Source organism: Sinohyriopsis cumingii, chromosome 2 (genome assembly GCF_028554795.1).
Source record: "Sinohyriopsis cumingii isolate HCF-2022 chromosome 2, ASM2855479v2, whole genome shotgun sequence".
NCBI classification, from domain to species: domain Eukaryota; kingdom Metazoa; phylum Mollusca; class Bivalvia; order Unionida; family Unionidae; genus Sinohyriopsis; species Sinohyriopsis cumingii.
Window position 1 is genome coordinate 41,432,399 of NC_142962.1, and position 17,155 is coordinate 41,449,553.

Consider the following 17,155-nt stretch of genomic DNA (forward strand, 5'->3'; position numbering starts at 1 on the left):
ACTCAAGTAGCTCTCAGGCAGCCATTATAATGCGCTGGGGATTAGCTCACAAATAGCCACTATGACAGGCAGCTTAGCAGACTTAGTTGGGAGAGCACTTGGTACTTGCAGAAGGTAAAAGAATTAATGGAGCACAGCAAGAACCTTTTGTTGGTGCTGCCTCTTGATGCAGAGACATTATTCAACAGTCTTGTCCCTCTCTTTGTTCCCATATCTGAGGGATCTGCAACATGGGTTTCTGGCTTCAGCACAAGCTGGACCATACTGAAAATAAAGAGGACCCATCTTGAGAGGTTTATTGGTCATCCAGGTAGGGGCAAGCTGTCCTCGTAGAATGGTCTCTGCAGAGACACTTTTTCATCTGCTCAGAAAACAGTTGGTATACTTGTTGACTTTGAGGTTGAACAACAAGCTTCCTCTTTGTGTCACATAAGGTCCAGACCAGAAGGTAAATCTCTTTTCAAGCAATGTTGCCAGATCTATCACCCGTGCTAGTAGAAAGTGAATTTCCAAAGTTTATGATACCGAATGGAGAATATTTTATAAATGGTGCATTAAGAAATGCATTGATATAATCTTCTCTTCCTAAGCAGCAATTACAGATTTTTTCTTCAAGGAAAAGACCACTCTGTATCCACTATTAATGGCTCTATAGCAGCCCTCTCCAATTCTCCTAAGGTCTGTGGGCTCCACTATATGGTCAAAGCCCCCATCTTTCAAAACCGATCAATTACTTTGAGCTTCAGAGACCAGTCGTTCATTCTTGAATGACTAGGTGGAACCATCCTTTGTTCATTATTTAATCCTCCTTATGAATCTTTGAGTCTTCTTTTCTTCCTAGCATCACTGAGGAGAATGAGTAAAATTCAGTGGAAAAGGATTGTTTACGGATCATTGGTAACAATGATTCGGTTTCTTTTTTTTTGCCATGGTGGCTTTCTGGCCCCTGACCTAATTAAGTTCTCCATTTTCAGCCATATCTGTGTTGAAGATGATCAAGACCTTTGATCATTATGAGCTGTTTATTTCTGTTTTGGCTAAATCGAAAGGAAAAAGAGGTTTCTCTGATATTTTGAAAGTCACCATCACAAGGGGATTGTTCAGACTATCAAATGGCTTTTCATTCCTAAGAGAGGACTTGCTTTCATGTTATATATATATATATATATATATATATATATATATATATATATATATATATATATATATATATATATATATATATAGTGTGTGTTTAATTTTTGTCCATAATTGTTGATTGTACGGGTATTTTTGTAAACAACATATTAGATAGCTAACTTTAGTCCATGATTGTAGATGGTACATTAAGACCTTTTGTCCATGATTGTAGATTGTACATTAAGCTAATATTTACAAACATGTTTACTTGGATCTAAGTTCAGAATTTTGGTTTTCCTCATGGAAGTTCATGGTTCACCTGATATTTATCATGTTCTATTCTAAAATTTAAATAAAAGACCGGACCTTGTTTACACCTTAGAATGTTCTGGAAATGAATGTATATGACCCTCTTTCTAGTCCTCTTATTATGTTTTAGGTTTTTATATAAAGGTTATGATCAACAGAATTAGTTTTTCCTATTTTAACATCTGTCTAGTGGAATCAGTCTTTGAGTTGTGTTCAGTTTTAATTTAAGAAAATTTATTTACATAAATTATCCATTGGAATTACAAAGTGCTTATTGACTTTTGGGATTCTTACAAAATAAATCAACGACATTTGGCACATCAGCACATTCAAGATTGGGATTTATTGAGAACACTGCTGAAATTCTTTCAGAACACTCTATATTTTTGGACTTGTGATAGAACTTTTAGGACTATTTGGTATTTAATTCACAATTCTGTAAGTTCCTTAAATAACAATGAATTGTACTCAACTAGTTGGTTTTGCCCTTTTTGTTACCAAGTTTATGACCTTAAAATCATAACACATGAGAATCACGACATTATAGCTTTTGCAGTTTCTTGGGTCTTTCTTAATGATTCCTCTGGGTTTTGAAATGAATGTTGCTTTGAGGCAGTCTCACACCTCCCTACTTTTATTCTACCTTCAATTAGTGTTGCACCAAAGTGAAGGCATTTATGCATTACGCCCAATTCTGTCAGCCCATTATGTGGGCAAACCATCATCCAGTATGCAGTTGTTGTTGTTGTTGTTGTAGGGTTTAACGCCATTTTTCAGCACAAGATAGGCTATACATGGCGGCCAGTATTAATGGTGGAGGAAGAACCCAGGAAATCCCCGGAAAGAACCACCGACCCTCGAGAAGCTACTGGCAAGCTTTCTCACATACCCACATTGGCCGAATCCGAGACTCGAACCTACGCAGACAGAGGTGAGATGGCAGTGATCCGTAACAGAGAGCGCTTTAGACCACTCGGTCACTCGGGGCCCCTCCAGTATGCAGTAGAGCATACTATTGACAGCAAATGGTCAAAAATATTTTTTTATGTCTGATCTTGGAGGTCATTAGCCTCCCACCAGACTGGCTAAGTCAGCAAAGTAATAATAGCAGGTATTGTATTCCTGCTATTAAAATGTAGTTGTTATGGGGTAAAATTAATTTTAATTATGTAACATTTAACTGATATTAATAACAAATTTTCCTCCTCACTCCCCTCTTTCATATCCTTAACAGCAGTAACTAAGGTATCAGGCTGGGATCATGTTTTTTGTTGTAAAGATAGTCAAGTAACAATAGCAGGTATTACATAAATAATATTAGCCCCCCCCCCCCCACTTTGCAAAAAACTAAAAACACAGAAACTACATTTTTAAGTAGTTACATAGTTCTAAGCATTACAGGAAAGAGGAATGAACAATTTATGGCAGTTTTATTAGCCTCTTTTATAGGTAAATTGCACAGGTAAGAACAGTGAAATGTAAGTGCTTGTCATTAGTGTACGTTGGAAGATTTGGGTTAAGTTTGATAATTATGCAGAACTGATGCATATAAACCAAGATAAAAAACAAATATTGATTATATTTTATGAATGCCCCATATTGAGATGCAGGTGTCTTATAGTAGTAATATTTCCCATTCATCAGTCTTTGCAGTCCATTCACACCTCTTGCAATAAACATAGGTCTCCAACCCATGTGCATAATTCATTGCCATTTAGTTGCTGAATTGCCTCTTACATGTGTGTCTTTTAATGGTTTTGTCTTATCCCATCAAATTTGATGGATTATTTGCCCATTTTCCAATATGATTACATTTCCATTACAACTGATCCTAGTAAACAACATTGCATAGGAACCATTAAACATACCCTGATTCACTGTGGTGTGTTGAACTTATGGCCCATTATGTGACTTGTATGGGTTTTGTCTTATCAACTCAGTTTAGTTTATATCTTCACATGGGTTGTTGTTCCTAACTATCATAGCTGTGCAGTCCTAATACTTAACTGGATGCCATTTGCTATGTGAGCTACCTATTACAGGTTGACATTCCTTTTAAAGGTATCATCTTTTCAGGTAAAATATGAACAGAGTTATTGTCCTTTTGCATCAATATTACATTTTCAGTGGGGCCCCGAGTGGCCGAGTGGCCGAGTGGTCTAAAGCGCTCTCCGTTACGGATCACTGCCATCTCACCTCTGTCTGCGTGGGTTCGAGTCTCGGATTCGGCTAATGTGGGTATGTGAGAAAGCTTGCCAGTAGCTTCTCGTGGGTCGGTGGTTCTTTCCGGGGTTTTCCCGGGTTCTTCCTCCACCATTAATACTGGCCACCATGTATAGCCTATCGTGTGCTGAAAAAATGGCATTAAACCCTACAACAACAACAACAAAAACAACATTTTCAGTACAGTAAATCCTTATAACAAGCATAATTCACAAATCAGTCAGCATATTTTTATGCAAGTTGCAGAGATTCCAACAATACCAGATTTTGCAGAATTATTAGAAAAACAATTTTGTAAAATATTCTGCATTCAGAGTTATATTGAAGAAATTCTGAAGAATGAAAATTTGTAGAAATATAATTTTGAGATAGAGTTTTATGTGTGAAAGCATGTAGAATATGCTGATAATTCATGAGGAAAATTAATGTTCATAATCAATGTTTTGGCCAAAAAAATTTGGAAGAATGGATACACCATTTATTCTCATCAGACCTTACTTTTTACAGAATTAGACTATTAAGATTCAGTATGATTGGTTAGAATTACAGAATTTGATATGTATAGACTATTAAGATTCAGTATGATTGGTTAGAAGTTTTACTTATAATGTGTGTGTTGTCTGTGTGTTTTGGATTGGGCACTTGATTCTGAAAAGTTGATTATTATTTTGGTTGGCGTCTGGTGTGTACATTGTCTCATGTCTTTTATGTATCTTGTTTCATCAACTTCATTTTGAATAGAGTTATGGCCCCTTGTTATTTGTTCACATGGGCTGTTTTTAACTGGCTAAGCTCAAGAAGCATTCAGTATATTTGATGCAATTTAGTATTCAGATGGTCTCATAGACTTGCATGTGCTTTGTATGGATTGAGTCTCGTTTTAAAGCATTATGGATTGCTTGTTCTCATGACTTTGGTTTCTGTAAGTCAACTTTACTAAATGTATTGCATTTCAGCCAAATTTGGCATGTGGCTTCAGATTGATATTGGGGTACTCTACAGATATTATGTACTTCTGAGAGAGCAGCAGGTGTAAGGTGAAGTTGTTTAAATTTGCAACATGCATAATGCAGAGAATGTTGGTATACCTCTATGTTACTTTCACCTACTGTGGCTAAAATTTCTTCAGATATTGTATTTGTTGACATTGTACATAATCAAAGCACACTCTAACTAAACTGACTGCTCCCTTGTGCTTACAAATGCGGCCTGAATTAGTATAAAGTACACTATCTTTAGCACCTATTAAAATCACCTATTATAATTGGGAAAATGAATTTTGCCAGACTAGACAATACCAGCTTCTGAAAGTGCAATAAATGAATTACCAAACATATAAAGTGTAAAAGAAAGTTATATGTGTAATCATTTAGAGGAGTTTATGCCCTGGATTGCCTTTCATTCAAATAAATTGTTTTCTGCAGCCTTCACTTAGGATTTTCAGATTCTAACCAGATTTGGTAAAATGAGTATAATTTTCCCATTTCTTTCATTATTTAGAGAAATTATTACCACAGATACCCATTCTCCTCAAGATTTGTTCAGCAGCTTACTTTTCTTAGGATTGTTGGTTTTCAACCAAGTTTTATTTGCAACTTAATATGGATGAGACCTTGGATGAGTTTGATCTTCAGCTATCTTCTTCTCATAAGATTTATTGTTGATGTTTAGTATCATTAATTATTAAACTGGTGACCCTTGATAAATCATACTTTGTAAATTTTATTATTCAGTGTAACAGTACCTAGCATTACTGATTTTCATCAGATTTAGTATTCAGTTTTATATTAGTCAACTCTTGCATGAATCTGATTTCCAGATTACAGATCACAGTTTTGTAGAGTTATTGCCCCTAATTGATGGATGCAGCAGCACATAGGAACCACAAAATCAGTGTAATTTTGGCCCAGCAGAGCAAATTTTAGTTATCACAGCCTTTGTAATTCATCATAGTAATCTAGACATATTATTTTGACACTTGGTAAATGTATATCAGACCAGTAATCTAGACATATTCTTTTGACACTTGGTATGTGTATATCAGACTAGTAATCTAGACATATTCCATTGACACTTGGTATGTGTATATCAGGCTAGTAATCTGAACATATTCCATTGACACTTGGTATGTGTATATCAGACTAGTAATATAGACATATTCTTTTGACATTTGGTATGTGCATATCAGACTAGTAATCTAGACATGTTCCATTGACACTTGATATATGCATATCCGACTATTAATCTAGACATACCTTTCTATGTTGAGGAATCATCAGCTTTATTATGTTTAATTTTTTGTATCCATCAGTCTTAACATCCGTCTAGCCATTTGTCATTGATATACTTCCATTTCTGGAGCAAAATATTGTTTAAAAATCAATCATTCGAAGAATGGGGAAGGAACAGTTATTTGCTGTAGGTATTTGTCAGTAAAAACAGTCTATATTGTGTTAACTGCATAAAATGAAATCCCTAATTATGCACAGGAGAAAATCCTATTTTTTCCAGATTGATTTATTAAGAAAGAAGTTAGAAAAGAGGAGGGTAAAAGTATCTAAAGTTACAGAATGGTAAGTAAACCACCTAATAGCATTAGTTCAGTTAGTACATTTAGATTTGAATTGCCCTGATACAGATTATTGCATGTACTTGAAACAAGAAATCAGACTTTGAACCACAGAGAAGTAGAATAGTTGTGTTGCCATTGCTTCTGGCATCAGTGGATAGTTTTTTTGTGCTGTTCAAATGCTATCACAAGTGGTATGACTTCATTTTTTAGATTTATCTAACCATAGGGTATTGTTACCTGCAGGCTATCTGTATAGTCTGAAGAATTACCTCCCTTTTTATAGCATCAGTTGCAAGCAAACTTAATTATTCCAAACATTATTGCCCCCTTTAATTTTTACTGTCCTTTGCAGCAGAAAGATTGCTGATCAAATTACAACCCTGCTGATACTGTCATCACAGCCAAACCAGTTCCACAAATTATTTTCCCATGGATATTGTCTCCTGTTATGATAATCCACTTATTTTAGAATTATCTTTTTGATCTGGTTTACCAAAAGCCAATTTGCACTGTTTTATTGTCTCATCTTTGCTTGTAAATAGCAAAACTTACGTAATACAATGTTTCCTCTTGTGTCAGAACTGTTCTTGTTAATCTTGTATTGGAGTATTTGCAAGTCATTTACAGTGTTGATTTATTATAGCATGGTGTGCAGGAAAGAGTGATTTCCACAACAAACAAAAGAACTGTTTTCCCTTTTCCCAGACAACCTTTAGTGTTACAAAAATTATCATTCAATGTTGTCTTGCAAAATCAATATACATGAGACTATTTATTAAATGAATTGATTGCTGACTCTACTAATATAATTATACAGCTTTCATGTCAAAACCATTGTCTTTCCTTTCATGTGATTGATAAATATTGAATGTACTACATATTTGCATGTGAGTTTCTTTTTAGGAGTATAAATCTTTTATACACAGTAGTCTGTTGCCATGTACCAATCAATATGGTAGGTTTGTATGTCTATCATAAAGGGATATAAATGCTGCCAATTCATCTCTAATTTTTAGTTTAGAGTATATTGTGTTCACAATATTGTTCATGGTGTTATATTGTTTGCTTTGGTAATGAGTTAGATCAGTTACATACATATTGGGAAAGTAAATTCAGGGCTAAGCTCCAAATTTATGCATATCATCTGACAATAAGGAGTGTTTGACCATTGATCATCTGACAATAATACAAGGAATATCAAAGCATTGATCACTCTGTATTCTAACATCCTCAGGGTCAGTAATGTATGCACTATTTGTATTTATTGCCTGTGTATTGATATCTTGAACACACTATAATTCCCAGCACAGTAATCCATAGGAGGCAGGGAACATAATGCCGTATAGTGAGGGCACCTTATAATGAAATACATTATACATCTGAAGTTACCTCCACATTATGTAAGGGGATCCATGACCAACCATACCTGTTATTTAATAGAGACCTTGTAACTTGTTACAATGAATAGTCTTAAAGTAAGGGGTGCTGTACATTAACTATTTCCTATACCACCAAGGTCAATTGAAGTAGCATGATACAATTAAAGAAATCCTGAAATTAAAGTTAGACAAAGACAGCATAATTTGTGATTGTTTACTTTCTGGTTACAGCTTTATAGCCTACTCTGATCAGTATGCTGAGTCTGATGCCTTCATTAGTTTACCTGACCCCTCCAATCCATGGGTGACAGACAGCACTGAGTTCTGGGAACCTGACAAAACACTGTAACTATTACCCATATATCCATCTCTCTTGTTTTGTTTTACTACCACATATAGGTATGTGCCTTAGTGTATTACTAGCTGTATCATAGCTGCCAACTGTCCCATTTTTTCTGTATTTGTCCCGTATTTTGGACCTGACTATACCTGTACATTTTTCTTGTTAAAAATCTGTTTTTTAATAAATATTTCCTTGCAATTTTCTGTTTATAATGGGTACCTGGTTCCATTCTTGGAGTAAATGTATTGCATGTATATAGGAATACAGTGTACTAAAATATGTTTGGTTCATTCAAAATTGCAGCTACCATGAAGGTCTTGAACCGCCATATTGGCTTGCACAAACAGTTGCTGCTATCACTGTATCTCATCTTCATAATATTCAACTTCTAATCATGTCAAAAAGTACAGCATGAGATTCAGAATTTTCTCATGCAATGTAAAAAAAATTGAACTGGAAGGACAAATGTGCCATCTTGTTTAAATTTGTGAAACCATCTAGTAAAGGAGAAAACCTTGCATTTTGTAAATTGTGTAAATGTGTTTTTGCTGTTGGGTATGGAGGCACCCATGACATAAAACAGCATGAAAAGCTAAAAACATCAGCTTGCTGATTCATCATGAGCAGATCAGCCTAAACTTCTGACATTTATATACTTTGTCTTAAATTCTTTTGGAGATTAACCATCTTCATTTACTAGTGTTGCTGGCAATTTATTTCGCACATTTTTTCCACAGTAAAATCGCAGATTATTATTTGAGTGCTAGAAGGAAAACATTCCAGTAAAAAATCAAACAGAATTCAGGTCATCACTGAAAGATGGTACATTGGAATCGATAATGTTTGAAAAAACAAGGTGTGGAAAAAGCTCCTATAAACAGCCTGTCTCTGAGTGTGTGTTTCATTCTTGCACCTTTTGAATGGTCACCCAAATGGAACAGCATGCTTGTTCAGAAGTTGCAAAAGTGCAACACATGTATCTTGGACATTAAATAACTATGTCAATTACTTTACTGATGGTTGTAGATGTTGTAAATACACCACTCCCTCAATAACTTGCAAACCTGCTTATAATGCGGTGTCAGGCGTGGATCCCATTTTTTAAACCCGAAAATACCAAAAAAATTTATCCCTATTTGTTGAACTTAAAGAAAATCATGATCAAAATTGGTAACAGAAACTTTGATGTATTGCTCGTTTTATCATTGAAAATAGTAGATAGGACCTGGAAATTTTAATCAACACTATAAAATATCAAATTTAAAATAACTCATACAATTTTTTACATTTTCTTTCCAAACGACATTCCTAGTACACCGCAGTTAACAATATGTAAGGAAATTTCGATCAGTGAAAATGTCACGCCGAGTGGAGGCAGTACTTTAATAAATAAATACAAATTAAATAATTTTTTTATCAATTGAAATTTGGGTTCTTGTTCCATCTTTTAGTTCCTTTCAAGTGTAATCGTCATAAGTGCAATGTGTCCTCTTGTAATTAAATGTAAAATGCGTCAATCTACCGTAACAGCTATGTCTGCGAGCGTTTCTCTGAGAACCTAATTAAGTGCTGACCGTGTTTTGATAACTGACTTGCGGAAGTATTTGTTGTATTGTTGCACTGAATTAAAAGCTGGCCTGCTTTATATTATCACGTTAATTTTGTCTTTTGAATGAAAAAAAGGAGGTGGAATAAAAGAAAAGTTAAAAGGCACAAAAATCAAACTAACTTAAAGTCTAGCAGCCTCAGTCGTTTGTCGGGTGAACTCACTTCATTTGATCAGTCGAACACTGTAATAAACATTATTGTGTATGTAACAGAAACTACCTTAAATTAACTGACTCTTTCATAACTGTGATCAAAGATAACAAGACAGCAAAGCAAAAAGAATACTTCGTAAAATAAAGAGCTTGATTTCACAAATACGTACCATTGTGGGCAAGCGAGTTTCACTGAATTCTTGAACTGGCATTTAGAGATATCCTCAGGGATGATAAGAAATTTCATTATTACTTCCAATGAAATCATGACATTAACATTGTACTAATTGAACAATAAAAAAATTGAGTTTCGATGTAGACATGTCACTAAATAAATGTCACATGTTTATGAAAAAAAAGGAAACTTGTTTGGTGGTGTATCAACAGTTAGTCTAGTTCCCAAATTGTGGACTACCAATTTGGCAAGATGCTATTAAATACCACTACGGGAACCAGACTCATCAAGAAAACAAAAAGCAGTGACATAATACACAGATTTTTCACGTACACGTGATGGTTGTTCAGACCAGTTGGAACGATCTTTCATATGTTGGATATTTTGAGAGAATTTTTATTTTAATTTAAACAGAATAACGAACGACTTCGTTAGAAAAAGCGCATTGTTAAAATTTATTATCGACATGATTGTAAAATGAGGATTCAGTCATTAAACAGCCCAGTTCCCTAATGCTGCCCCCCTCCCCCATACGGTTTTCTTGATGTCAAAGCCATTTTTTTTAACAATTTTTGGAGGTCCCTCAGTAACTCGCGCCTCGCTTATAGTGTGGTCTATATTTGTGGACCCCGTTGTGCGTGAGTTGTCGAGGGAGAGGTGTAGTTACATATGCATTAAAGTTTCAAAATCGGTATTTAATCCAGAAAATTAGTAAGCAGTCAGTATTTTTGTACTCTAGGGCTGGCAGCTCTGGCCATATCCATTATGTTTGGATTTGATTGACATCTAGACAGTATCTAACATTATTACTAATGTTGTCTATGCTTATCTTTTGTCTCCTTGCAATTTTAAGTGTGGAAATTTCATGTTCAGATTACACTTATGTGCATATTATTGAATAGATTGTGGTATGTAAATATTTTTGTTTTGCTCTTGACATAAAATTGATGTTGGTTTTTAGACTTTTCAGCTACTTGTAGATTCATCTGTAGCCAGATTGTGTTGTGGTAGCTACCATAACAGTAGATGGTACTGCCTACGACTGTATGACCAGAGTGGACAACAACACACAGCTCCCTATGGAAAGTTCTCTCTGGTGGACCATGCAGCTGACATATATCTCTTCCCCCTGACTGTAAAGGCAGATGGCATGACCTGTGTGGACCATGCAGCTGACAGATATCTCATCCCCCTGACTAAAATGACAGATGGCAGGATCTGTGTGGACAATGCAGCTGACAGATATCTCATCCCCCCGACTGTAAAGGCAGATGGCATTAGCTCAGGTGCAGCAGGACTTGATAGCCATCCACTGCATCCAGTCTTGTCTCCAGAAGTTTTGACATTTGTTGTGCCACTGGATTCAGAAAAGTCTGGACAAAAGAGTCAGGGAGACTCTGCAGAACCTTCCCTTGCTTGAATCTAACTAGCACACAATTCATGACATTATTCCACTCCCCCTATCAGATACCACAAAGTTTTGTGGCAGTGGGTAAACTGTGAAGTAACAGATTTGGATACACTTGGAGCTGTAATTGCAGACATGCACATAGGCAGCTTGGACCAAAGTTGTAATGAAATTCAGCAACCCGTGTTAGAATCACACTGCTCATCTATGTAGCATGATGAAAGGGTTAGAAAAGGTGCCTTAAACATTGCCTGCTTCACCTTAACCCTGGGCATACTGTGGCTAATAGGGGATCATACCTTATTGGTCAAAAATCAAAAAGAAGACAATGGCGATGCAAATCACCATCAGTGTATGCAATTTGTGCATACTAATGGACGTTACAGCAGAAGGTAGACCAGATACAAGAACAACTCTAGTTAGTAAAGTACTGACCATACTGACCAGATTTAACATCCAGATAGCAGCCCTGAGTGAGACTCACCTGGGTTAGGAAGGACATCTCACCTGCACTGTCTTTTGGAGTGGATGAAATAAAAAGAACAACTTGAAAATGGTGTGGGGTTTGCCATCAGATCACAGCTGTCAGCAGGCTCAAACATTTCCCAATGGGCCTGAATGGTTGTTGTAGTTGTTGTAGGGTTTAACGCCATTTTTCAGCACAAGATAGGCTATACATGGCGGCCAGTATTAATGGTGGAGGAAGAACCCGGGAAAACCCCCGGAAAGAACCACCGATCCACAAGAAGCTACTGGCAGGCTTTCTCACATACCCACATTGGCTGAATCTGAGACTCAAACCCACGCAGACAGAGGTGAGATGGCAGTGATCCGTAATGGAGAGCGCTTTAGACCACTCAGCCACTCGATGGCCTGAATGGAGACTAATGCATATGACACTCCCACACTCTGGAAAAAAGATATGCAACAATCATCAGCACATTTGCACCCACCATGATCAATCCAGATGATATCAAGGAAAAATATTCTAAAGACCTGGACTCTCTTGCTACAGAAAGCTCATCATCCTTGGTGACTTCAGTGCTAGAGTCAGCATAGATCATCAGACATGGGCATGTGACATTGGCAGAAAAGTATTTTGGCAAATGCAACAACAGAGTCCCCCTTCTGAGGAAATGCACTGAACACAACCTCCTAATGACCAACACAGTCTTCCATCTGCCAAAGTCATTATCAGGTGTAGAGAGAGGCAGGCAGGATGTCTAAATGATGAAGTCCATGAGAAGTTCAGAATGCTAGACTGACCACAGGTTCATTGTCTCCAAACTCAACATCCAGATTCAACCTAGCAGACAACCACAAGTAACAAAAGGTGCCCAAAAAGCACAATGTCAAAAAATTGAAACAGGATAATGTGAAACATTTGTCGATGAACTGTGGAGTCAACTAGAAATAACTGATGCAGACTCAAAGAATGTTGAGGAAAACTGGGCATGCTTCAGAGACAAAGTGTATTCAGCTACATCCAAAACCCTAACCACAAGTAATCTTGATGATTGGTTTGCTGTGAATGATGCTGCCATACAGTGACTGCTGCATTGAAAACATCAGCTACAAAGGCCTGTTTAGAAGATGGCATTTCATCATCAAAAATGGCAACCTTCAGCAGCATTAAGAGGACTCTTCAATGCAAACTCAGAGAGTAACAACTCTTGGCTGTGCAACAAAGCTGACGAGATTCAATCCTACAGACAGGGATGACTTGAAGAATTTCCATGATACTTTGAAGACAATCTAGGACCCACAGTCATCAGCACTCTTCAGTACTGAGTACAGACAATGCCAAATCTGCTGACAAAAAAAGAAGATATTTCATAGACATTTAAATGACACCCTCAGTCAAGAATTGTCAATCAGTGAGAGGCATCTGATGGCTGCCCCAAGTGGAAATCAACATACCACTTGCTGTTCAACCAGAACTGAGAAAGCAACTGACCAGCTGACAAATAGAAAAACACCTGGAGCAGATGCTGTACTAAGCATACATTTATCAGAGCACATGGGCCAGAAACTGACTGAACTCTACAAACAATGTGGACTCAAGGAAATTCCATGAGTATAAAGATGCATCTATTGCCCATTTGTACAACAGAAATCAAATGAAAATCCTGCAACAACCATTAGATCATTCCATCCTGTTAATAGCCATCAGAATCCTTGCAAGAATTCTGCTGAGTTGTCTTGCTCATTGGATTAATCAAGGGCTCCTGTCTGAGTCAGGAATGAATGAGGTACCATAGACGTACTGTTTGCAGATGGTCAACTCCTGGAGAAATGACAGGAACAGAACTCTAACCTGTACATGACACTCGTCATCCTTACAAAAAATTTTGACATAGTTAGTCATGGGGGCTTCTGGAAGATCATGGTAAAATTTGGTTGCCAAGAGAAATTCATCAGTATGGTTTGGCATTTTTATGATTGCATGCGTGTCTTGCAGAATGGAAAGTCATCTTATTCCGAGTCACCAATGGGGACACAACACCGAGTCACCACACAACAATGCTTTGTGTTGGCCCCAACCATTTTCATTATGCTGTTCTCTTCCATGACTGTGACACTCGGATTGACATCAGATACCAGAATGAAGTGGGAAGCACCGTCATTCACTATCTAAATATCTCCACATAAAACGAGAAACTCCAAATTTGTTCACCACGTACAATTTAAGGAGAGATGCTGCCAGGATTTTATCTTAAGTGAGACTTCATCCTCTGTCACTGAAAGAACGGGTGGGTGGGGTAGTAAAGAAGAATGGGGAAGAGCAATATTTACCTAACACTTCAATATATGTCGCTCTTTATTCCAGCTCCACTTTTTTAGAGCTGTACTGAAATAAATTCTTTAAAAGTTATCTCCTCTGGTTACTATTAGTATTAATCTGTTAATTATTTCTGAGCATACTCTGTTCCTTATCTGTATATGAATATTGTTTTGTGCTTCCTTTTGAAGGGGCATATACATAGCTAGCTTTCTCAGCTTGAATATGTTGGGGAACTGATCTTTGTGGCTGTTATTTACAATTTTCCTGAGCTAACAGATATTATCTTTTGGATACATCTGTCCAAAATAGGATTTTTCACTAAAATAAACTTGAATCAGTAGTTTACTGACTACCATGCCAGATTTCTTATCTATTTCATAATGCTGCATTAGGGGTTTTAGTCCATCAATGCCATAGTCTGCTTGTACAGACAGAGGTATTCAAATAAATATCTTTACTTAATTTCTTTTTTTTTCATCCTTATTTATTCAGTTTATCTAAAGATTTATGGTTTTGTAGGATACTTTCCGCAGGGCTCAATTGATTGATAAATTTGTTTAAATTGCATTCTGCTTGCAAAGTTTGAGCTAACCCTTGCTTAGAGTAACATAAATTTCAGAACTAGTTGCAGGACATCATCTGTATTGCATATATTAAGCAAGGTATATCTAGAAATGTGCATTCATCTGCCAGCAACAATAAACATTTAGGTAGATAAAGTTTTTAACAGTTGTGAACTTTGCTACTAACATGTGACAGTATTTGTGGTTTTCTTTTTGATGAATTTGTGTAAGCATATACTTATGCATGAAACATGCATACATATGATTCTACCAATGGTAGGTCAAAAATAACATATTAAAGGTTGTCTACTACACATGCTATTTTATAGTTGGAATCGACCACTTTTGAAATTTACATGATTTAAAAAATTTTTTACAAAAACCCAACATGGTAATTTTACATGTTCTATCAACACATCAGAGAAGCCAGCCAGAACCAGTCTACTGGGGACTATAAATGTTCCACCAGTACAACATCCAGGGTGAAAATGCATGGCAGATCCATTGTTGAAGAACATTTTGATGTGTGTACCCAACAAGCTGTTTGCTGATTACCTTATTACTGGAATATGGGGAGTTTAAGGTCAAACACTGGATGTCTTTTGAGGTGTTCAAAGTAATAAAGGAATTGAAAGGTGGTCATGGTGTCTTCTGAGCCCTTGACGAAAAGTAGCCAGCAATTGCTAGAAGGGCAACAAGATGGAGAGACTAACCATAATAAATTATTTTGGCAAACACATTAGAGTGAGTATTTTTATAATTTGTCATGTTTAATTGTGTTTATATTGTTCAGGATGTTTTAATAGGAATATTTAAGTGCAGCTCGTGCATTTTTTGTTTATTTCATGGAAAAATGCTGAAATGCTTTCTCACAAACTGGTTAAGAATATTATGAAGTCACTAAAGTATGGATATCAGAGGTTTAGGTGTATGCAGGTGGGTAGCAAAGGTCTGAAGTTTGCATTGTGTGTTTCAAAAGGTATGCATCTTTTGTATTTCATGCACATAAATTCAGTTCAGTCCGTAGATAAAATATATCATTTGACAGTATATTACTAGAAAATTAATTTTAAAGATGGGATAAGTTATTAATAAAAGCAAAAATACATCATGTATTATTTTTCGTTTAATTAAAGTCTAATCAATCGTTATGTCTATTTATTTACAGAGGTGAAACCTGCTATCAGATTTTTGGATCTGAGCCATGAAGAGAAAGAATTTTTGAAGATGAGACTCAGGAAAACATCTCAAGTCAGGTGAACATAACTTAGAGGACTATTGGAGAGCAGTCAGCAACCTTAACAACCCAGCAGTAATTAAAGCTAAAAGTTCTTTGCAGGCTGAGCATAGATTTCCTGTCATTACAACAGTCTAATGATGATACAGAGAAGACATTCTCCATTCCTTGCAAAATACAAAGTGATTCAAGGGGAAATCTGGATCAGAGAACTATTGAGAGCATGTTACGTGTGAAACTTATTAATCACAGTGAATGTCATCAGTGGTCACCAGAGAGTAATCTTATGATGGAAGCTAACAATGATGTTGGATTGTTTTTAAAAATCTTTGCAATGAACTGTAAGATAAACAACTATTATTCATTAATTGACAATATACCGATTCTTTTTAATTATTGTAACATCAGATTCTGCATCCAGTTTTTGTTAAAAACTTTCTGCTTTATTATACTATAATGCAAATACATATTATGGCAACAAATGCACTTATTGTGTTTGTAATCCCCTTGAAGAACGTAAATTCATGCTGATAAAAAATCCATTGGTTTAGAAGAAAATTTACTGATTAAAACTTTTAAATCTACTGGTTTGAGATCTTTGTTTTGTCACATGCATGAACATGACTTTAATCACTTTCATGTGAAAAAGTACCAAAGGGATCAGAGTTATTGATGTACTGAGATACAAGCTTTTTGGTCTGATATTTTGCACAGAAAAAATGCAGTGCTTAAACAGATTAACTAAAACAAGTACATCATTGCTGTCACAGGTACCAACAATTCCAAATTTTGGAGAATCATTACAATACTTTGGTGAAAAAAGTGTGTGTTCCAATTTTCGGATAAAATTTGGAACAGGAGTTTTCCGTTTGGACACAGGTAGGGAGAAAATTAATTCAGCATCAGTACGAATGACTGGTATACAAAATATAGTTTCTTAATCTAAGAAGCAGAATTTAGATAACAAGGAACTAGTCTGTTAGATTGTAAATCAGTGAAAAATGGCAACAGATATAAAGAGAAGAGTGAGATGCCTATAATTTCTTACGAAAACTAATGTTTATTGTTTTGGTCCAAAATAAAGAATTCAAGGTTTTAAAATTTGAGGAATGGATACACCATATATTCTCTTGTTACTGACTTTTAGTGAATGTGTTACTCATTATGAAGGGCTTGCCTAGATTCTGCCTAAATATTTATATCAGGATTCCAGATAAGCATGTTTATGGGTTTCATGTCTCTATTTCCTGATTGTTGGTGACCGGCAGATTGTACATTAGAA

General features: G+C 36.0%; 1 protein-coding gene across 6 annotated transcripts in view; it reads left to right on the forward strand.

Moving 5' to 3' along the window:
- LOC149804709 (regulator of G protein signaling 7-like) overlaps positions 1–17,155 on the forward strand; it is a 294,195-nt gene that overhangs the window by 196,900 nt on the left and 80,140 nt on the right. For all 6 annotated transcript variants that reach the window (XM_089943319.1, XM_089943310.1, XM_089943302.1 and 3 more), the window contains 2 exons: positions 6,163–6,224; positions 7,834–7,947. In XM_089943319.1, the coding sequence (XP_089799445.1) occupies positions 6,163–6,224; positions 7,834–7,947 (176 nt within the window). The remainder of the gene's footprint in view (positions 1–6,162; positions 6,225–7,833; positions 7,948–17,155) is intronic.